General features: G+C 34.6%; 1 protein-coding gene across 20 annotated transcripts in view; it reads left to right on the top strand.

The window, feature by feature from the left end:
- Positions 1-23,991, top strand: part of SOX6 (SRY-box transcription factor 6) — a 669,339-nt gene that overhangs the window by 431,205 nt on the left and 214,143 nt on the right. For all 20 annotated transcript variants that reach the window (XM_017525615.2, XM_017525632.2, XM_017525619.2 and 17 more), the window contains 2 exons: positions 15,247-15,419; positions 18,345-18,413. In XM_017525615.2, the coding sequence (XP_017381104.1) occupies positions 15,247-15,419; positions 18,345-18,413 (242 nt within the window). The remainder of the gene's footprint in view (positions 1-15,246; positions 15,420-18,344; positions 18,414-23,991) is intronic.

The raw sequence follows: 23,991 nt of genomic DNA, 5'->3' as shown, positions 1-23,991 counted from the left end.
ATCTTCATCTGGTTTAGATTCATTGGTTTTAAAAGTATTAGTCTTTAGTAACTAACTATATTAAATACATTTATTTCTGGGTTAGGTTAGGAATTGTATTTCGTTTATAACCTTCCAATTTCTTCTTTTTTTAAAAGCCATTATTGGAAACTTCTAGTTAGAATGGACTAGGTATAAACTTGAAAATAATAGAACCCAAACATGGCTCAGTTCTGGAGGGACAGGTGGTTTTCTTTCATGTTCCTACTCACATGATCGGGGAATTTTTTCTTTTTTTTTTTTTTTTATGTTAGTGAGAAATTAGGTAAACCACGTTGCTATTAATTTTCTAGAAATTTAATTATAAATGCTCTTGAATAATTGTAGGCTGTAGATTTTCTAATACTATCTTGTTCATTGGGGAAAATACTTTTTTTTCATGGAATTTTTTTAGTGGCCATTTGTTCTATGGCTTTTATTAAACTGGAAGTCTTATCTAGATTTTCAAAAATTTGGTTGAATTTTCTGCTTAAAATAATGTGGGAACAATTTTGTTTTATGATTTTTATGCTACACAGGACGTTCTACTAGTCTTCCTTTACAATAAAATACATTATATCTTCATTATATATATATTAATAACAGCCTTAGAACCTTCAGAAACAAATGCAGATTTTTCATTGATTCATGTTTTTGTGTGTATTTTCATCATATGAGTTGAACATACGCTTAATATAAAAATTAAAATTCATAACAGTGCTATGAAAATTAGATATTTTAATACTCTCATCATTTTTTACATGGGCAGTTTTCTGTCGTTTAGTTAATTACTAGTGAAAGTATAAGTTTTTCTCTTCTAAAATGGGAAAAACGAGAATGTTCTTAATATCTCCTTAATTGGATATCAGTTTTCATGAAAAATAGATTTACTATTTCTATGAATTTTAAATTAAAAATCTCTCTTCAAAATACTTTGCAAATAAGAAGCATTTGAACAAACTTTATGAAACCAATATTATTAGAACCTATACATTGTTAGGTTTACTTTAATGAGTTATATCTATATATTTATATAATACATACATATATATATTTGTTTATTATGAGTTTCAACATATTTTAAATAATGATGAATTGAACCTAATTATTCTAAAGAATAGTGCTATTTATATTTCAGGCTTGCCCGCTACATAAGTTAATTCCAGGGAATTTTTATGACATTGAAAAATCAACTATAGGGTTCCATTTATGTAATATTACCCGGTCAGAAACTGACATTAAATGAGAATAATTTATGATTGGGTATTCATATATCCTGGCTTACCTGGTACTGTCCTGGTTTCTACACCCGTGTTCTTGACATAATAATTAACAGCACCTTCTTTCATTTAAATGTCCTAGTTTTAGATGATGTATTTTATGAATGACTTCATATGATGGAATCCTTAAAGAGATTTTTATTTTTGGTATATTTTGAAGACCTACTGTATGTCTGGAACTGTTAATGGCTTGGAGAACCAGCTAATAGTAAAAAAATTAAAATAAAAATGACTTAACAAGGTAACTTAGAAGATTTTATATGTTATTGTTGCTGAAAAGGTGATCAAGTAAATTTTCTTTGTCAAGGAACATAATATATTTTTCATCAGTGCACGATCATTGAGTACTCTTAGAATCACAACACTTTAAATATTTAGACAAGATCCTACTAACATTTTAGAAAGAACTAAGAGGTATTCTATAGATGTGTCAGTATGACGGAAAGAATGCATTGTTTTTATAAGGTCAATGAGCACTTTAAACACTTTCAACTCTGTTTTAAACCTTTAGGTGTAAAAGAAACTATCTGCAAATATCCCTTTAATTAAAATTGTTTTTGACAAGTGGAACAGGATTCTCAAATGAGGTTGCTGATAGCTTGTAAAAACGTTTTCAATATACCTATAAATCTCTTAAATAAACTGTAGAAAGTGAGCCAGCTGGCCAAAATCTTCTTGGGTAGTAAGGGTGTACAAAATACAGAGTGAGAAGATTGAGCAGGAGGCAGACTTAAAAACTGAGAAACCTGATCTCTGACCAACCAATAGTGACACAGAGTCATTCTTGCAACTTTTGAAATTCAACTAATGAATGGCTTTTTTCATATAAAGTATGACTTCTGAAAACATTCTCCTACAAAAACTTTGGTGGCATTATGGAAGGTGAATTAATTGTCAATCATCTGTGACTCTGTTGGCAGTTGTTTCTCTGGGCAATTAAGAATTAGAACCTGTTTTCTGATACCCATGTCTTGACATATAATTTAATTTTTTTGGAAGAAGTAATGTTAGAAAGAGTTAATACAATAATATAAATTACTATTAAATGTTTCCTGTAAATTTGCTTAGTTTATATAATATATTTGGTTCTCTAGTTAATTCTGCCTTCCAAATTATAGTTTGTGTTATTAGAACTGTTTGTTTGAATTTTTTATACAATTCAAAATTGAATTTCTAGATGTAGTATTTTCTGAGTAGAGATTTTTCAAATTTGTTGATGGAGGCTCAGTTCCCTGAGCCATCAGACTTCCTTTACTGTTCACAGATCTTAAATAACATTAAATTGTAATTATTCTAAATATAAATTAGTGTGCCCTTTAATATCACTGTATCTCCCAACAAGGTATTTTAAAGTTTTAAAATGTAGGAAGAATTATTGAAGGCTATGTGAAGTCATTATCTTAAGCTAGTTGGCATGTATTTTTCTTTCTGTTTTTTTCTAGAAACATTTATGGTTTACTGAAAAGAGGCTGGGCTTGGGGATTCAGACCAACTGGCTTGGAAATCATGGCTCTATTGATTACAAGCTAACAAGCTGTGTGATCTTGAACATATTTGAACCTTTCTCAGCATCATTTTCCCAAGTTTGTTGCAATAGAGATAAAAATGCTAAATGCTAATCCTAGCACATAGAAAGTATTCGGACTATCATTTGTGCTAAAAAAAAAAAAGTTTATTGAATGTTTCTTTAGTTCAAATTCTTAATCTCTTGTCTTCTCATTAGATTTCATTTTCTACCACTTGTACAACAGTGGGGATGGCTGGTGAGTTCAGTTAGTTACAGTGGTTACCAAACTAGAATCAACTTGGTTATGGCTCAAATATTCGTGTGGTTCAGAGCAATTCTATCTGGTTTGTTAATCTTTCGCTGCCCATCACCAACTATTCTGAGAACTAATTATTTGGAGTTGGTTATTAGTTCATTTCAAATTTACTGACTACAAAATGAGTAGTAGGCACTGTAGTCATGTTTGTGCCTTGTCACAGAGATGCAAGTGACATAGATCCTCCCCTTAAGGAGCTGACAAGTAGAAAGTATACATTATAGCCTATCATTTGCTCTTCCTCTCCACAAGTTTTCTCTATAGAATTATGAGTAGCACTAGAGTAAATTTTTACTAATTCACAGCAAAGGCTTTGAACTTGGGTAGGAACCCAAGAGAGCCCAGTAGGGAAAATATGCTTGAGATCTGTGTTTGCTGCCTCTAAAATTCTTCTGGGATCACTGATGCTACAATAATTTTTTACAAGCAACAATCTTTTTAAGTATTACCCTTAAATTCAACTTCGATGATCTCATTGCCTTTTCAGATGTTCGCTTCTTCAAAAGGTGATGTCTATCACTGCTAAGATTGTTTTTAAATACTACCAATTGTGGTATTATATTCCCTATGAGGCTCGTTTTTTAATATATTTTTCTTTGTGTCTCTAGATTACATATCCAGTTTTTGCTTTCCAGCTAAAAAATTTAAAAATCCTAAATGTTACTAGTCTGAAAGTTGTAAAACCATGAGCATTTTAAAGTTACATTAGAAAGTGAGTTTTCCAAACTTCTTAAACTCCATTTGTAATCTGCAATTATTGCATAAAGTGATTTTAACTCTAAAAATCATGAATTGGCTGAGCACAGTGGCTCATGCCTGTAATCCCAGCACTTCGGGAGTTCAAGGTAAGTGGATCACCAGAGGCCAGGAGTTTGAGACCAGCCTGGCCATCATGGTGAAACCCCGTTTCTACTAAAAATACAAAAAAATTAGCCAGGCATGGTGGCAGGTGCCTGTAATCCTAGCTACTAGGGAGGCTGAGGCAGGGGAACTGCTTGAGCTGGGGAGGTGAAGCCTGCAGTGAAGCCAAGTTTGAGCCACTGCACTCCAAGCATGGGCAACAAGAGCAAAACCCAGTCTCACAATAACAACAATAACAACAACAAAAATCTTGGATTAGGTGTTTCTGTACATTTCTAAAGAATGTCTTAATATGAGAATAGGACATCCTATTGTGACTATTTTTTACAGGTTGAACAAATGTATGTTAACTTTTGATCTTTATAAGTAGAGGCTTAGAAATTTCTTTTTAAAATTTTATTTATGTTCTACGTTAGTGTGTTCAAAATAATCCTGTAACAGGAGACTCTTGATCATTTCTGGACCCAGTCTTTAATTGCCTTTTCTTCTGTTTGACATTCAATTATTTTCTGTGTCCTGAATATTGTGAATGCTACATAGGAAACATTAGATAACCTTGAAAGAAGTTTTGTTTCCATAATACACTGATGAGATGTATTTGGCAGCAACTATTTTACCCAGAAATCAGTAAGGTCAATATTGTGAATGAAAAGAACATGCTATTTATCCAGCTATATTTAACTATAAAAGAATAATCAAAGCAATAGGAGTTTTTGGAGTCAATATGAAATTTCCATTTCCATTTTCCCTCTATAGACTCATAATATGATTTTGTGGTAGGTGGGATCTGTGTTTCTTTCCTGTTACCTGATCATATATACTTAGATCATATAATTCAGGAAACTGTGAACTATCTATGATTATATAAAAACATAACCTCCTTTGTTGGTCAGTTTCATTTGAATTTAACTTTCTTTTTAGCACACATTTTCATCAAAGCCTCAGTACTGGCAACAGCCACATCCACTGGGATGTCTTGATAACTATAGACAACACAGAAAAAACATGACTGAACTGGACTATCTAGATTGCTGATCAAATGATTTTGGGGAAGGGATGTGTTTTTTTTTTTTTTTAATGACAGACCTGGAATGGGGAGTTCATGGAGGAGCCAAAATGGGGCACTAAAAAGCCAGAGGAGGCCGGATGTGGTGGCTCACGCCTGTAATCTAGCACTTTGGGAGGCTGAGGCTGGGGTATCATCTGAGGTCAGGAATTTAAGACCAGCCAGGGCAACATGGTGTAAACTCATCTCCACTAAAAATACAAAAATTAGCTGGGTGTGGTGACAGGCACCTGTAGTCCTAGCTACTCGGGAGACTGAGGGAGGAGAATTGCTTGAACCCAGGAAGCAGAGGTTGCAGTGAGCCGGGATCACGCCACTGCACTCCAGCCTGGGTGACAGAGTGAGACTTTGTCTTAAAAAAAAAAAAAAGCCAGAGGTCTGGTCAAATCAAATCAGTCTGTTGGGGAAAGCCAAATTTCCACCATTTGAGAGTCCAGGTCCAGAGGTCCAGATCTAGTGGAATGAAAATTAGGAATCAAAGTAGAGTTCTGAGCACCAGTGAACTTGGAGGGAACAAGATCAGAGTGAGAAGAAGAAAGAGTATTACAGTAAGTATGAGAAGAAGAGAGTAAATTAGATGACTACAAGCAGTGTTGGATATTTGTGACTTGGACTGAAAGGTCACGGGACATTGTACTAGTCATTGGGCTATTTTAAAGAAAATGAAGTGTCATAGATACTTCCCTAGGTAAGTGCTTTCACTTTAGTAAGAATCTCAGGAAACATTATAGTCCAACAAAACATCCTTAAAAATAGATTATAAGGAAAATCTCAGCTACTTTGTCTGTTGGGTAAAGTCATTTTGAGAAGGTGGTTCCATTCTCCATTTATCATAGTGGTTAAGAGGATAGAATCTGTGGCCAGACTGGATGATTTTGAATCTCAGATATGTAATTTAATAGCTAAGGATTTGGGCAATCTGATTTATCTTTTTATGTCTCAATTTCCTTGTCTTTAAAGTGGAGGTAACAATAGGACCTACTTCATAGGACTGTTGTGAGGAATAGATGATATATAAAGCTTTTCCTAGTGCAAAGCAATTGCAGTATAAGTTTAAGCTATTATTATTATACTAAGGGGCATTGTGGGCTAGGGCAGAGATTCCCTTGATTTCCTCTAGGTAAATTGTAAATACACCCTAGAAATGGGCACAGTATGTGGTGTGTTTGTACGAGCAACTGTCCCAAGACTTAGTTGTATCTGGGAAGTTTCTCAAACCATACTAGGCTCACTTCCTATATTTCTCCACATACCTTCCTCTTGGCTAAAACCTGACAGCCTCAGCCTACAGACACACTGCACCCGGGGCAGTGGCACACAGGGCTCATGCAAATATTTGAGTGTATTTCTCAGACTTTCATGGGTGTTGTAAATATTGTATCTGGAATGCTGGAGAATGCCAGAGAATGTCGGAGTCTGCATAATCACTGTATTTGGGCCTGGAACCAGGAAGCCATATGCTCTTTGGGAAGAGAAGGGTTGGGGAATAAGCATACAGAGAATCTGGTCTGCCAGGCTGGCTGCTAATTTCCAGAGTAATTCAGGCATGTCACTTAAGTCAAAATCTGTTTTCACATCCATAAGATGTCAGAGTTCAATTTATGGACCTCTTTGGTTGTCTAATTTCCTAGTCAAGCTTTTTGCCTTATTTTGTAAACAAAGCCTTAACTGAGAAGTTGTATATTTCTTCATTCCTTTTAGTTGTATATCTCTAAGCTGTACATAGCATTAGGATTCTTGGTGCCTCAGAGCATTGCTTCTAACTTTTAGAAGTTCGCTATGTATTCTAAGTGTGAGGCGAGGGAAGATCCTTCTCCCTTAGACCTTAGACTCCTTTGGATTAAAAATCAGAAGATGTGAATTCACATTCAATTAAATGCTCTGTGACTTGGTCAAATTACTTTATTTCTCAATAGCTTAGTTTTTCATCTGTGAAATGAAAATAACAATGTAACTTTTAGGATGAAGATTAAGTAAGACAATAACAAGAATTTTTAAGAAAATGCCTTTTTACTAAAGTCTATTTTTCTTACTCCTTCCCTTCCTCTCGTAATTCTCATGGAGCTTCTAGAGAAAGAGCCAATCCTGCAATACTTGGTGGCTATATTGACACAAATTATTTAATTGTTTTTTTTCCTCTTTAAAAAAACAAAGAATTTCATGTTTCTGAAAGGCCAGAAATTACTATTGTTATATGTAGGTTATGAGGATGTAGCCTCTGACTGGTGGTCATCCACAGAAAACAGTAATGTGAAGACAGCCTGTCTTATACTGGAGGAGAGATGTTTCAGAATACCTTCATTTACAGATCCAAAAAGGATAGGCTTATAAAGCACAATGGGCTAAAAGCCCAGCTGTGAGGTTATGAGCCTAGATGGCAGGATTCCATGGATTGTTCTTGCTCTGTTAGGATTTGCGACATGAATAGACCTCAGTTGATCCAGGAATAGACTTCCTTTTGCAGCTAGGAAGAGGGGAAGTTGGAGAGTATGCCTGGTAAAAACAGGAGAGTTTGATCTTAATTTAGGGAATACCTGGGTATTTTTGCCTTGTTTGTACACAGTAGATTCTAATGACATTTTAAATGCGAATATCAAGAAGGAAATTCTCATACATTTAGTGAAAAAGGAAACAACAGTAACAAACAGCCTATACCTCAACTCATGAGGCACACTTCCTGTGTAGTAGTCCCTAAGAGATTCCTAAGAGCACAATTGCTGCATTTATTAAACTTTTTATTTACTGTGGAATGGACAGTAGCATATGGGAGCAATGACAATAGCTGACTGATGAGAAAACAAAGAAATTCCAGTATTCTGCTGTTTTGAAAAAAGTCATTCAGAATTTAGTCATATTGGTTCAGCTGTTGTAACCAAAGACTGATAAGATAATAGAGGCCTTTGTGGTGGTTTTGTACTGAAATCCTTTATCTTTATGATGCACTGGGGCCCTTTAGAGTGGAAAGCTTTTAAAACTGCTATTGGATTCAGAACTCAAATTAGCTGTTGCTATGCTGGGACAGGGGTTCCTTTCTCAGGCAGTCACCACAAAGTAACTTTTATCAGGGGACCTTCTGATAGATTGTTAGTCTCTTCAGCTTACCCTGTTTATTTTTTGTTGACGTTTTGCTGTTCTGTTTTGTGACATTTAAAAGAAGGCTGTATCAAAAAAAGGCCAATAATAAATGATGGACTGAGCTTGTGAAATGGAGACATCACAGTCCATCAGATGTGTGAGGAGGCTGCAGTGTAAGATGCAGCAGTTTTCCCAGGTTATCTGTGGGCAGCAAAGAGCAATGAAAGTTTCTTTTATGACTAGCATTGTATTTTGGCTTTCTTCTAACATGATATCCATTAAAAAATGAATTAGAACTGACCAGGGAATTGGTTCTTATGAGCTTTTGTTTTCATCTTAATTTATAATCTTTCTGGATTGTTGGCTGAGTTCCTTGATTGATGTTGCTTTGGAATTACTGTTAAGTGCTTTAATTTTTCTAGGATTGATGTGAAAAAGTGTATCTCCATCAGAATTCCACTCCAGTGTCAATGCCATCCCTACCCATCACTCTAAACACAGACATTTGTTAGTTACCCAGGTTTCTTATAATTTCATTGTTAAGTCTTATTAAGTTTATTAATGTGTGCATTGATCCAATACAGGAGAATGTCTAGGTTTAAATCTTATTTTAAATTCCCTAGGACATGTTTCTATATAATGCCATTTGCTATTAATTTTATTTGGCTTGGTAAACATTCTATTTTAACACCATTGGCCTTCATTTATTTATTTATTTTTTTAAGACAGGATCTCACCCTGTTGCCCAGACTGGAGTGTGGTGATGCAATCATAGCTCACTGCAGCATCAACCTCCTGGCCTCAAAAGATTCTGCCACCTTAGCCTCCCAAATTGCTAGGATTGCAGTTGTAAGCCACCGTGACTAGCCCATTTTATTAGAGACAAAAAGCATGCAAATAAATTCATAAAATTTAATTTAGCTGTTCTTGTACTCATTTTCTCTTTTTCTCTCTTAACTCTTTTTCTCCTTCTCCATTGCTGTGTTGTTTCTGATTTTCTCATTAGAAAAACTTAGTTGTTATCACATAATAGTGACTCACTTTCAGAGGATAGCTATTTAATGAATGACCTATATAAAATTTTTATATTGTAAAAGTTATAGGTATGGGAATACTATAGAAGAGGTGAGGTAAATCCCCATTTAGTAAAGTGCTCTGCAGTTTGCCTGCCTTATCTGGATCTGGTCTTCAGTGACTTCCCAATGACCAGTCTTATTTTTAGTATCACTTATTTTGATTTTATATATTTAATATGGGCAAACTTAACTAGCAGATTGTGGTGCTCACTTTTGTGAACTGATGTAAAAAAGGCATTTAAATAAATTTTAAACTTGATTTTTTTAATTTTAATTTTTCATGCTACATCAATAAGATAATTATTTATCTTATTTTACCTAAATTCTCATTTGAATCTTCTCTGTGGCTTTGGGCCTGAGGACAGGTAGTAATAGTTTGTAAAGTTAGAAAAAAAATAGTACATTTTCATTATTTGTTTTTCAAGCTCTCCAGATTGTGACCAAAAAAAGGCTAGAGGGGTGATTTTGAAACTGTTATAATGAAAGATGGTATTTGAAAACTTTTGATGAGGGAAATTGCTATCATATTTATATTTTGAAAAGTGTTTCCTTATTTACGCACTATTGACTTCCTATTGAGACTAAAAATTTTAAGTACAACTGGTAAAGAATTCAATGGATCAAATTCAGTAAATCTGAAGTCACTGGAATAAAGGCCCCTAAGAAAAAAAAAATGTGTCAATTTTAAAGGTCTTTCCTAACTGAAGACCATTTTGTGATAGAGCCAAAGGTTAATAAAATCAGTAGTGAATGTAGCAATTTTACAGATAAGCTATTCACAACAAGTGTAGTTACTTGAATAAAAAGCTAATTCAGTTCTAAAATGCCACATGCAGTAGCAGTGAATAGCTGCTTTTAGGTGCTTTCTGGAGGAGGATAAAATACAGAATCACGGCACTCTTCTCTTCCAGCGTCCCTGGCTGCCTGTAAATTGCTGTGAATGGGACTGTGGGCTGACAGGCTCTATTAAGACAAACTGCCTTTCTCATCGGAGAGATAAAATAAATCAGGTGTTTAGTCAAATTAAAATACTTCAGCTGGAGCAGGCCCTGGGGAGCACTGATCCACCTGACTAATCTGAGAGAAACTCAAGACAGATGTGGTTTGGGGATAAAGACGACCCCATGGAACAAAAAAAAAAGAAAGGAAAAAGAAAAAAAAAAAAAAACCCTGCTGCACTGTCTTTGGAGTTAGAGAATAGATATAGTTTATAGCAGAGAGTGTCAGGCGCACATTGTGTGTGATATTGGATAAAAGCCGGCATGCTGACTTGTAGAGAAGCTGTGTACAGAAGTGTTTTTGCTGGTTCCCTTTTTGTGGTTTATGAAACTACCTCTGTTTTTATGTGGGAGGCAGAAGACTATTTTCTGGCAGTGCTTTTTAGAGAATCATTTTAAGATAGCTTGAAGGACATGAAACAGATGATGTTAGGTAGCTCCTGATGACCTCTGCTGGCCTGGGCAGATCATCAGAAATTGGTCTACTTTTTTCCCAAGTTGATTTTATCAAACCTCCAAACATGATTTAGGACATCATTTTTCTTTTCTTTCTTTTTGAGAGATAGTCTCTTCTACCCAGGCTGGAGTGCAGTGGTACAATCATGGCTCACTGCAGTCTTGAACTCCTGGGCTCAAGTAATCCTCCTGCCTCAGCCTCCTGTGTAGCTGGGACTACAGGTATAGGTTACCATGCTCAGCTGATTATTTACAAAAATTTTTTGGAGAGACAGGTTCTTACTATGTTGCCCAAGTAGGTCTCAAAACTCTGGGCTTCAAGTGATCCTCCCACCTTTGCCTCCCAAAGTGTTGGGATTACAGGCATGAGCCTCTGAGCCTGACCAATATACTATTTTCTACATAGAGTTAATGAATAAGAGCATTCTAAGCCCCTTCCAACCTTAACAAAATTTGACTATATTTAGGTTGCTCCTTTATGTTCCATAATTATCTGTTCTTTCAGCCACTCTGACCATTGTAGTTCCTTTGCCATGGCAAAGTTTGATGTTTAATTTTCTTTAGATAAAATAATTTGTATTTACACATTGATTGGTCAGTGTGAGTTAGACTTGATGTTATTTTTATTACAGTGGCATAAACACGCTGTTAATTAAACAGAAAATTCAGCATCATAGGTCTTAAATGCTTGGCTTCAAACCATTATACCTGAACAAATACAGTGGGTACAGAACAGAAAAATGCATCCCCTGCCCGCCTGCCACACACACACACACACACACACACACACACACACACACAAGCTGATCTGCACATTTAGAATATAAGCTATTGTATGGTATAAATTTTTTCCCCAATTTGAGCCACAAGGGCTACGTGGCTATATATATGATTCCCAATACAGGGGGATTTCAGATTTGTTACACTACTATGCTTCACTTCAACTTCATTTTTAATGCCACTAATCAAAATATATTCATTGAAAAATCTGAGGATGTTCAAGTTCCTTAGGTAGTATATCCTGGTATTTGCATATAACCCATGCACATCCTCCCACATATTTCATGTAATCTCTGGATTCCTTATCACACCTAATACAATGTAAATGCTGTGTGACTAGTTGTTATCCTGTTTGCTTATTGTATTGCTATTTAAAAAAAAACATTATTAATTTGAGGTTGGCTGAGTCTGTGGTTGGTTGAATCCGCAGATGTGTGGATGTGAAACCTATAGATAGTGGTGGTTGACTATATGTACTCCTCAAGTTTAAGGAAAAAATAGTGACAACCTTATATGAATGTTTAAATTCTAAATTTAAAAATGTTGCTTTCTGCATTTTCTCTTTAAATGTGTATCTTTTAAGTACAAAAAAAATATTTAGATGCCACTGACTGTTTACAATTAGTTTCAGTTAAATAGTGTTATTCTATAAATTCAGGTATACATATACTGTGTATATATATATATATATATGTATATATATATATATACCCTGGAAGCACCAATGCATTTATAAATCTTTACTGTGAACAGAAGAGGCTAAGAAGTCATTTATGTATCATCTTTAGCCTCTCTCTTGCCTATGCAGAGGAGAAAAGGGAATATGTTGAAGATTGTTGAAAAGATTGTTTAAGATGGAAGAAGAGAAAATTTTCCAGTCTTTATTGGAGAATCCAAACACTAGATCCAACTCTTGTATTGTTCTTTGCCTAAAAGTTCCTGTGTAAGCTCTTCTTTATTAACAAAAAATTACATTAACTATCACCATATCCAATAAACCTTCTCTTAACTCACATCATATACACAGGTATAACAAAAAAGTATATTGCACAAAATATATATAATAAAATGTGGATACATCCCATTTATCTCATCTTTCTAATCTCTTCACCACACTGCAACCAAAATGACTATATCACTCCTTTCTTAAAATACTTTAGTGATTAGGAATCATTATTAGAATAAATGTGTAGATTATCACACATGCTGTATAAGGGACTGAATGGTATGCCCTCTTAGTAGCTCTCCAGCCTCATCTAATACTCTATTCCTGTTTATTTTCCTTGCTCAAGTTTCACTGACTTCTTTCAATTTCTGGAACAAACCAAACTGCCCCCACCCCCAACACACACACACGCACACGCACACGACCTTTACCCATAGTGTTTTCTCCTTTGGAAAAATTCCTTGACCACCAACCACCCTCTTGCAACCCTTTCTTCAGTTGTAGTTTTTTTGTCATTGCAGCTTCACATTTTCTGGAAAGCTCCTTCAAACCATACTCGCAACTCTTTGCCTAGTTAATTCCTATTCACCTTTCTGTTAATTTGTTGACTTTTTAAGTTACTTTCCCTGAACTTAGGCACCCAAATTTGGTTAAACTCCCACAAAATATTTGTCTTATTTATAATCCCTATGTACTTGTAGTTTACAATTTACATGTTTGATTACATGATTAAGGTGTCTCTTGGATTTCTTTTTCTTTTCTTTTTTTTTTTTTTCTTTGAGATGGAGTCTTACTCTGTCACCCAGGCTGGAGTGCAGTGGTGTGTCCTTGGCTCACTGCAATCTCTGCCTCCTGAGCTCAAGTGATTCTTCTGTCTCAGCCTCCCAAGTAGCTGGGATTACAGGTACCTACCATTACCCCCAGCTAATTTTTATAGTTTTAGTAGAGACAGGGTCTCACCATGTTGGCCAAACCAGTCTCAAACTCCTGACCTCAGGCGATCCACCTGCCTTGGCCTCCCAAAATGCTGGGATTACAGGCATGAGTCACTGTACCTGACCTGTTTCTTCAAATTTTGAACTACAAACTGCCTAAGAGTAGGGACTGTGTCTGCTTTTACTTGCCAGGCTGTCTTTAGTTCTGGATATAGTACCTGACACATAGTTGCAATTCAGAAAATATGTATTGAATTAAAAATCCATTCAATATTTAAATTTAAAAAATCTCATTCTTGTATTTTCTCATTCCTGTATATATTAACAAATGCATTACTTAAGCCTTTGTTCTTAAGATATCTTATGATTCTTTTTGGGAACCTACTTTTGTATTTTAGAGATTCTGTACCAAGAAATTCTTCCTTTCACCATGGTGAAATTCCCATTGCTGAAGTAAAAGTCTATTTTCTTTTAACAAATTTCAGGATCTAGAAAGAGTAGCTGGTCACTAGCCTTGGTACAGCATTTGTTTTCTTATCAGTGGAATACACTTTCTAACAACTTTATTTTTCTTTTTATTTTGATTTTAGGCCATCTTTCAGCTCAGTAAATCTAAGGATATAAGGGATACTGGCAACTTCCTTTTTTTTTTTTTTAAGGATACCAGTTGACCTTAAGAATCCCATGATAGCCCTAAATGTGGTAGCTTCTCTGTTGACGTCAGTCTTACCCTTCAAAAATCATATACTAACAACAGCTAGCCTGCATCCTCTGAAGCTTCTCTTTCTCCTTTGGGCCACTTGAAAAATAAGGCCACTGATAATTAAAATATTTTTGCAGATCATACTGGCGCTTTCTTAGTAGGAATGAGGGGGTTTCATAAGGAGGTTGGAAGTCTCTCCTGCACACACAAAAATTGGCAATCTTTGTCCCCTTTGACAGCTGGTGGCATTTTTCTGAAAAGCTTTCAAATCACAGATCATTTCTTCATAATGAAATCCGTGTGGCTCAGATACTGTGGGTTGAAATTCTTATCTTATGCTGCTGTAAAATGCTCTAATTTAGATTCACAAAAGGATTCTGTACCCTTTACTTAGGAGAGCTGTGCAATTTGCCCATAAAAAACTGTTCAGCACCATTAGTGCATACCATAAGTGTTCAGCGACATCATATTCATTAAACAGGATATCCTTATGCATAACCTTTTCAACCTTGAATGTGTTTTTTCCCTTTGAAGAATGACAAATGACAAAGGGGTGATGGAGCGCCCCAAGCAACACTGTTGCCTTTACTGATGAACTTAGGAATTTCAGCTTGATCCTTTCTCAGGAAAAAAAAGAATCACATTCAATCTTTTCTCACTGGAGGCAGTTTTAATTCTCTCTGTAGAATTTTCTCTATGGCCAAGAGATTGATTCCTTCAATCTCTTGTCACTTCAATGACAGATCTTTGTACAATAGAAACTTTACTGAGGGCAAGGATCAGAAACTTCCTCAAGTAACTTTAATTAAGCATCTACTATGTCTTAGGTACTGTTAGTTGCTGAACTTAGAGTTGATTATAGAATATTAATATAATCTATAGTTTCTGATCTTTTGTATTAAATATCATGGATTTCCTAGCTTGATCAGATAGACTGGGGGCAAAAAGGAGAGAATGGGGTAGGTCTGCTTTTTTTTAGATCAAGAGAGGAGAGTGAGTGAGAATTTTGCTAGTGACAATACTTTTTATTGGCAACAACAGTGAGGAACCTAGCATTCATTCCACTGCTGTAATTACTCTGTGGTGTTTCTGCACCCACAATGGCCTCCAGTCATTGTCCCAGATCTTTAAATGTCTTAGGATAGTCCCTTTCTAAATTCTGCTCTTCTTTCCCTGATTCGTCCAGGTATTTCTCAAGCTTGTGAGATCTCTTCTTGCTTCCATTTTAGGTACACCTGAGAGCCTGGCAGAAAAAGAACGGCAGCTCTCCACCATGATTACCCAGCTGATCAGTTTACGGGAGCAGCTTCTGGCAGCACATGATGAACAGAAAAAACTGGCAGCCTCACAAATTGAGAAACAACGGCAGCAAATGGACCTTGCTCGCCAACAGCAAGAACAGGTGAGCCCTGCAAAAGGCGCTGACGAACTGGAGATGTGGAATGTGCCAGGCTCAGAGAGTAATCACATTGATTGGCTTATTTGTTGTAAGCTTTCCTAAAAAATAAAAATAAAAAATAAGAAGAAAATAAGGAAAAAAAAAAAAAAAAAAACAAAAAAAAAAAAAAAAAAAAAAAAAAAAAGAAAAAAAAATGGAAAAAAAAAAAAAAACCACCAACAACAACCAAATAAGCCTTCTGGAAATGCAGGGTCTTCAAGAATACTAAGGGAATATGTGGACGAAGAAAGGCATCATAGCAGTTGGGCATAACTAAAACGATACATTGTTTCAGGTTTGGATTTGATTAATGACTCAGGTATACTTACTCAGATAGACATCACATGTAATGCCTCTGTACCTTCACTGTGAGTAAGTGACTTTTCTAAGGGCCTTATTTTCCTCATCCAGAAGAAGGGGATTCTGTTCCAGAAAAAACTTTGGGAATCTTTAAGCTCATTGGTCCAATGATTTTCTTCAGGTTTAAAGCCCAATGAGGTGACCATACATTTCAGTTTTCCCCATATAGCCCTGGTTAGTGCCTGTTTTCTACAGTAATAATACCCTGCCTTCTTCTACTTGTGAAAGTTGTCTTGGTTTGTATGACACATCTTATGGTCACTATTTATAGCATCGGTAAGTCATTGAATACAAATTAATACATGGTTCCTAAAAGCATGTGACTTGATGACTTAGAAGTGAGAATGAAGGAAAAATAGCAAAATTTGAATGTTTATCTTTTAAAAGTAAATCACTTTCCCAAATGTTTTTTTCTTGTCTCCTAAGAGTACATTAATTTAACAATGATCCTATAGAGTAGTACCTGATGCTTTAGATTAGATGTATCCAAATTAATTTGCAGTTTTTAGGAATCTGACATTATTACTGGAATTATCTTTTCAGTTAAATCTATTTTATAGGAGTATATAGAGCAATATATGCTCTGTTGATTTTAATGAGTTGTGATGTCTGCTGTTTTATATGCTTGAATATTTGCCCACATGTAGGAATATGGACTCAGCCCCTAATGGAAAATAACATAAAGGAACACTGTAAAAAATCAGAAGTTAGAATGTCATTTAGCCATCCAGAGATGACACAGTAATTAACTATTGACACTTGTGAATAAGCTAGCACAAATTAATCTTGACACATTTGCAGACGAGTGATATCTTACAGTGAACACTTTGTAATTATATTTCAAAATGAAAATTAAATGACACTTAAAACTAGGTTGTCATGCTCAATGAAGCGAGCATGTAGCTCAGCCGATTGGCAAATAAAATTCAGAATTTGAGCCACATGGTGCTTATGTACCATACTTCACTGTGTCAAACCCATACGTCTAGAGTGGATGATAGTAATTGCACTGTGGTGTTTTGGATGCATTTCTATGCAGCACTTTATCATTTAGGAGGGACCATCAATATTAGATGCCTAGTGGTGTTTCACTGGTTTGCTAAGAGGAAATAAATATTCAGAGGATCCAGCATCGATACCTAGAGCTGCAGAGTGAGTTGTACATTTCTGATTTGAATATCCACAAGCAGAGTGGGCCATTCAAACCTGATTAAATACTATTTCCATTTTAAGTATAAAGCTCTGGGAAAGAGTAGTCCCCATTTCTCACACTGTAGCCTACATTAGGTGTAACTTTACCATGGCTTCCAGTATGAACCAGTTGTCATCAGAAATCACAAAGCAAGATTTGGAAGCAGACTTCTATGTTGAATAAAATATAATTTGGGCACTCCCTCTCCAGCCTCTGCGTAAGCTAGAACATCAAAAAGGCTTGGGAAGTATATAGCTGGGAACTGATCTACGCTCATTTTCACTTCCCACATAATGCATTCTAGAATACTGGCTTTTGGAAGTAGGAAGAACTAGGAAAAAAAGACACTTTTGACAAAAAGTCACCACTAAACGAAGTCCTTCTAAGTATTCTCTGGCTGCTTTTCTCTCTGGCTTCCTAGGATGGCAGTGAGTCTGTTCTCACTAAGGATCATCTCCCTGGATTTCAAGCTGTAGCATCTCAGCTTTTGAGTCAGTAAGCAGCCTGATACCTGACTCATACTTCACAGTAAACACTGTTATCCGAAGGAAGCTGTTTGACCACCCGAGAGCTAGAGTCAGTCATCAGTAGGGCTTGCATTAAATGGTTAACATTTCTCATTATAGAGCAGATAATTTGTTTAGATGTTGCATTTGATTGTTGGGTGAAACAAGGAAATATAAAACTTGTATATGGATCCTGCATTGTAATATAAACACATTGTCCTCAAAAGGATAAATGGGTAAATGTTAAATTACAGCTTAATTTGTTTTTAATATTTTGTGCATCACATACAGCATCAACAACAACAACAAAAAAAGCTAAAGATTTTTTACTTTTTGCTGTGTTCTTTGGCACTCCTTTGACAGTATTTGTAAATGTATCAGTTCTGAAAGTCTTTGTATCAGGAAAGGTTTTGCTGACGTAGACCATATTAAACATTAATAGAAAGCTTTTTCCTGTCTTTGCTTACAGATTTTACTTTTTACATCCATATTAAGCCATTTAGAAAAATGCAGCCAGAGATTGTCTATCTATATTCTACCAGGATTAAATTTCTAAATTCCCATGATTTCTGGCTGACCTATGCAGATATAGGTGAATAGCTCACAAATGTAATTGAAGGGGTAGTTTTCCTACAGATAAAGCAGAGAGATAGCACTTGTTTAAAAATTCTTCCTTTCATCCATCTTTCTGATTTGACCTCTCTCATTTTGTAGGAACTCTTTCACATAGAGGTGCAGTAAAACATTGCTGTAATACCAGGAGAAATACCTGAGGTAATGGCAGAGGTGTAAGCATTTCATTTTAACGTAATGAAACTTTATTTCTGATAGATTGCAAGACAACAGCAGCAACTTCTGCAACAGCAGCACAAAATTAATCTCCTGCAGCAACAGATCCAGGTCAGTGTATTTTATTACTCTCATCTGATTATACTTAGATACTTTCCTCCTTGAAAATGAAATTTAAAACTCTGCAGATGTACCCCTGTCTTATAAACAGCACCAATAGGGCTGTTTTCAAGGATGTTGTACACAACTCTGTAAGTGAATGTAAGAAATATGGACTAGGTGTTGGTCTAAGCATTCTTCTCTGATGTGATGTGTAAGCAAAATAACCCTTATCTTTTTTTCTTTTTTCCATTTGCATAACACTACCTAGTGGGAACCTAATGGTTTCCCAGGTAGTATACAGATGCTATTTTTATTACCACTGACCACTTTCTGTTTTATACTTTACCATGTCATGGTACTGTAGAGAGAAGCTTACTTTTGATTTACTTGTTAGGACTAATTGGTCCAATTATGAGAAAAATTTGGAAAAAGGCTGTTAATAATTTGGAAAAAGGCTGTTAAAAATCTGGAAAAAAACTATTAATAATCTTTAGCAAATATTAACTGCATTCCTTCTAGATGCTGAAGGGAATAGAGAGATTAATGAGTGATAGTTTGTCTTCAAGGAGCTTACAGTATATAAAGGAAGAAAAACTTGTTCCTAAATAATTACTAATTATTATTCATTTTTTACATTGCCATAAGAAACAGGGATTCTTATGGCAATGTACAAATATATAGATCATAATTACAGTGGTCTGGGGAAGAAGGGTGATGGTCTGATTTCTGTCATTCTTTTAGATACTTGATAGTTAATTCAATGAACAGCTATTTGAGATAGGCAAGGAAAATGGTCTCCATTTCCAAATAGGAGTATAGTTTTGTGACTTCGAGAAAGCCCTAGAATAAGTAACTGGCTATCTAGTGATTAATTCTCAGAAATACTATTCACAGAGTTATCCATATCCTACCACAGACTCTTGTTTCCCTTGATTATTAGAGAACCTGCTGGAATCTATGATTCAAACTAGTTGGGCCAGCATATTCTGAATTATATTATCACTTTTCTTGAGGTTAATATCATGCTCTCCCATAGTTTTTTTAAATATCAGTAGCATGAAGTCATAGTTTACTGCAATATTCTACCTCATTGACGAATAACAATGATTTTACCTTCGATCTTTGCTTCATTTTTGTTTATTATACTTAGTGTACCAGGTAGTTACTGCACTTAAAATACTAATTTGGTATTGGAAGCAGTTCCTTTACCTAATTGGCATTTTTGTCCAGCTATTTTCAGTAAGAAGCCTTGGCCAACATTTTTGTTGGTTTTTGTCCTATTCAATATTCCATATTCAACTACACATGTTGCAAAATAAAAAGTCCAAATATAGATGAGTTGGAATGTCTTTAGCATTTTTGACAGCCAGCCTTTACAGTTACATCTTAGAATAGTTTCTCATCCTGATATCTCCTTTATGGCTCATGCTGAGATCCTTAATTAAATAACTGTCCAGATGTTCTCTTGTTCTGCCCTTATTAGAATTTTCAGTATCTCCTACTGCTCAGGTCAAGATTTCTAGCCTGTGGCTTCCTACATTTTTCTGTAGATCCCTCTGTAAGAACTCAGTAGGTGTTAAATACCATGACCATTTAGTTCTCTCTGTTTCTCCTATTTGTAAAGCAGAAATGGAGGAAGTTCCCTGAGGTGTTCGTATATCAGTTAATTATTGTTTTTACTACTGCTTTATAGCTTACTTGTTTATTCTTTTCTAATATATTTTACTTCTTAGTACAGTGCTGTTTGTACTGACTGGTTGTCTTCACTGATGTTTTCCTGTGGCACTGGGAACTTCAGGTGAATAGCAGCCAAATCAGTTTAGAATATTTTCACGAAATATTTTTAGTATGTATTGCTTATATATGATTTTATAGTTAAAAATTGACTACATATGTTTCAGAAAACTATAGAACATGATCTTAAAATATTCATTGGAATGAACATTTGGAAACATCAATTTGAGAAGATAGGAGTAATTTTTTTCAAGTTTTCTAATATAATAGAAGTTTAATAGCTTTTAAAATTTGTGGATATTTCTCATTTAAATTTTTAAAATTTAAACTAATCAACACTTGAACTTAGCAGTATAAATTATAAAATAAAAATATTCAATGTCAGAGTTACATTCACTTTAGAAATATAAAATTGTTTGTAATAAGAATTAATTTTTTTAAAAAAATATAAGAGAAAGCAATAAGACCTGTATTGATAGTTCATTCTATCCTGAGCTATTGCTTCATGGCAGATCTTGCCAGTATTTACCGTCTACATATGAGACCATTCAAAGAGTTTTTCAAATGCTGAAAATCATGTACTCCTTACACAACATGTATTCATCTCTGACACAAAACAGGTATTTGATATTCAGACTTCCATTTTTTTTTGGATGGGGAATGGGTTTTGAAATTTGATCAAATTTAGGAAAGAGATTATTGTTGGGTAAATTGTAAATGCTTTTTGAGCAAAATATGAGACTTAAGGGATGCTTCAAACATTTTTTTCTATCAAGAAAAGAAACACTTTCTTATTTGAACACAAAACAGAACAAAGGATAAAACAAGATTATTAAAGATAAAGATTGAAGTTATTAAAAATAAAACCTAACTTCTCTTTCAAAAGCAAATGATGAATATAGAGACAATTTGAGCAAGTTTGATACTTTTTTTCTTTTTATATCTTGAGTCCTAGAACCTATTAGCTAACGTGGTCAGCAAGATTAAATGATGGCAATTGGCTATGGGTCATCAGTATGATGTGGTTGCATTCAAAATCATTTCTGTAGTTGAGAATGCTGACTTCTAAATCAGTACTATTTTTTCCCCCCAATTTGCAAGCTTTAATAGAAATAAAGGGAAGAGTGCCTAACCTCTTGTAACAACCCCACACAAACACATCTGGGTCTATTATAATGGAAACAAATGAAAACCTGAATGGTTTCCACAAATTGAAAAACAGGATTTTTCATTAGAAGTAGGAAAAGGCATGATTAAGATACTATTATAAAATTTCCCATGTTTGTTTTATTTGCAATTATTCAGTACTTATATGTGCAGTTAAGACCAATTTTATTTATATTTGTTTCTTGAATATATTTTTTAACATTATTTTGCCTTCATAAATTTGAGCTAAACTTTTAAATAGATTCTTCTAAAGTCATGTAAACCATGATAGAAAAGTATGATTAATGATTTTGTGAACTGTTTTTATAGTTTTTACCTTTTAATAAATCAGGATAATAATTATGAATGGCCATTAAAATGTCACCTTAATATTAGGTCTTTTATGAGAATGTTTGCTTTGTAAATTCAAATCCCTCTGTGCTTTGGGAAAAATGGTGATTTCTCTAATTTTTTACATATTAAGTAATTCTCCTGATATGGAGCCCAGAAAAAAAAATAGGTATTTTTGATATTTCCAGAACAAAAACATTATTTTTTTAAACCAAGTCTACAGAAAGCAAAACTAATAGGCCATGAAATATGGATCTTTGGAATTGGGAATGTTGATTCTTAGGTTGAAATTCCAAAGAAAGATAACTGCTTCAGTAATTTCATCCTCCGTCTCCCACTCATTGAACTGTAGTATCTTAGCTAATATTTTGAAGCATTTTCCTTCTGAGTTATGCTAATTGGTAAACAAAATTCATTTTTAATTAATTTGACAGTTGTTAAATCAATGATTAAATATAAGACAATTCTAGGCAAAACAAAAAAACATTTTATAAATCCTAATTTCTTGATTTTTTCATATATTCATTCATCTAGCCTCATTTGACCATATCATGGTTTTGAATCTGGAGAATATATATTTTATGGATCCAGTATACCACATTCTTTGGTTTCTATAGCGAGTCAATAGGAACACATTTAACGATGGAATTTTGCAGCTAGAACTGAGTCTTTGCAAAAGAATTCAGCTCATTAAAATATCACTGTGAGAAACTTCCTTTTACAAGAATGAATAGTATTATCCAATTATTCATGTCTCTTCAGGCACCAATTTTAGAGCTATTCAAGTGGCTTGTATTGTGAGCTATATAAGCAATGTCCTCTCCTCAGAACTGAACAACAATCTCTTAAGAATGGACTGGCTGGGTGGGGTTTTATTTGGGCATTTGGCTTTCAGGGCAAGGGCCAATGATTTAGTCAATTCTTACACATATGTCTTTTTTGGGTATAATTGTGAGACTTGAAATTTTTAGTGCTTTATTTTCTTTATGATTAATACGCAATATTCATTGACCTCCCCTCATCAAGTAACATGCACAGTAGATGACAAACTATCTGTAGAAAGCCTGAACTAAATGCCATTGCTGCATCTTTGCAAATATTCTTTGTCTTATCTGAAAACTTTTTATTTTAAATGCTGAAATACATATTGCTTATTTTCTTTTACTCAAACCAAGTGTTCATTGCTTCACTGAAATTTCACTCTGTTCTTAAGCATATATGATTATCTTTCATATGCAGCGTTTTTTATTTTGATTATAATATATTCCTCTGTGCTATTGATATATTTTGTGTGTCTGTGTGTTTGCCATGTGGTAGAGCATCATTAAATGTGTGTTATCCCTTCTTCCTTTTTGTTAATCAGAAAGATGCTAATATTTACAATTAAACAATTAAACAGAGTAACTTGAGATGTCCTCTCACTTTTTAAGGAGATAAACCTTACCTTTTGTTTCCTTCAATATGATTAACTACAGGCATTTCAGGTATCTGCTGAGCAGAATAAAGGACTACCTTTTTATGTGAAGTAGTGGTCTAAAGATCAGAAATAATTACTCTGTACATTAGCCTTCATGGCCTGCTTGACCTACTTAATTAATTTTTTGCTAGCATAATAATAATAGATATATATTTGAAGATATGCTTCATCGTTAAGTATCTAATTGACCTCTAATTTTAAGAGCTGCACCTTCCATTTATTGTCTTTTGGAGATGGCTGGAGAAGCCAATAAAAAAACTGAGGATGGTCAGAAGCTGACTTCAGTCTCACATAGTCCCTCTGTCTTAGGTTGTATTTCTTTGTTATTTGTATTTAGCATTGATAAACAGAAATCAATTACAGTCCTCCTGTTTTGGCTCTAGCAAATAGTCCTTTTTTGTATGTTATTGATCAGGTAATGGATCTCCTTCCAACATTCTCTGAAAAGGACTAAATAAACCCATTGGAAGTAATTTGATACTTCTATCGGCACTGCACATGCATCTGATACTCCCTTGCAATGAAATGAGGGGTATAAACAAAACTTAGAAGTCTCGGATTAGCCTCTAGCTTCAGCAAGCCCTTAAAATATTTTGTAATTCTATCTTCAGTCATGAATTAGCCAGGAAAAACAGACCCTTTTTTCCTCTCCCTATGTCTCTGCTGTATGCTGTTTTTAATTGCCCACAGGCAGGCTGTTGTGATCTTTGGATGTTTAAAAACCAAGATAAAAATGCAAATCTAATTATTTCTTTTATGTAATCTAATTAACTTTAAAAGTAATGATAGATGCTCTATAGTCTGCTTCAAACATTTTAATAATAAAGATTCTGGATTATAAAGAATAGGTAAAAGTGATATAATTATGACTAGCAAGGA

Source organism: Cebus imitator, unplaced genomic scaffold, assembly GCF_001604975.1.
Source record: "Cebus imitator isolate Cc_AM_T3 unplaced genomic scaffold, Cebus_imitator-1.0 Scaffold39, whole genome shotgun sequence".
In the NCBI taxonomy this organism is placed as follows: domain Eukaryota; kingdom Metazoa; phylum Chordata; class Mammalia; order Primates; family Cebidae; genus Cebus; species Cebus imitator.
The sequence above is the reverse complement of the archived record's forward strand: the minus strand, read 5'-3'. Positions and strand labels throughout refer to the sequence as shown.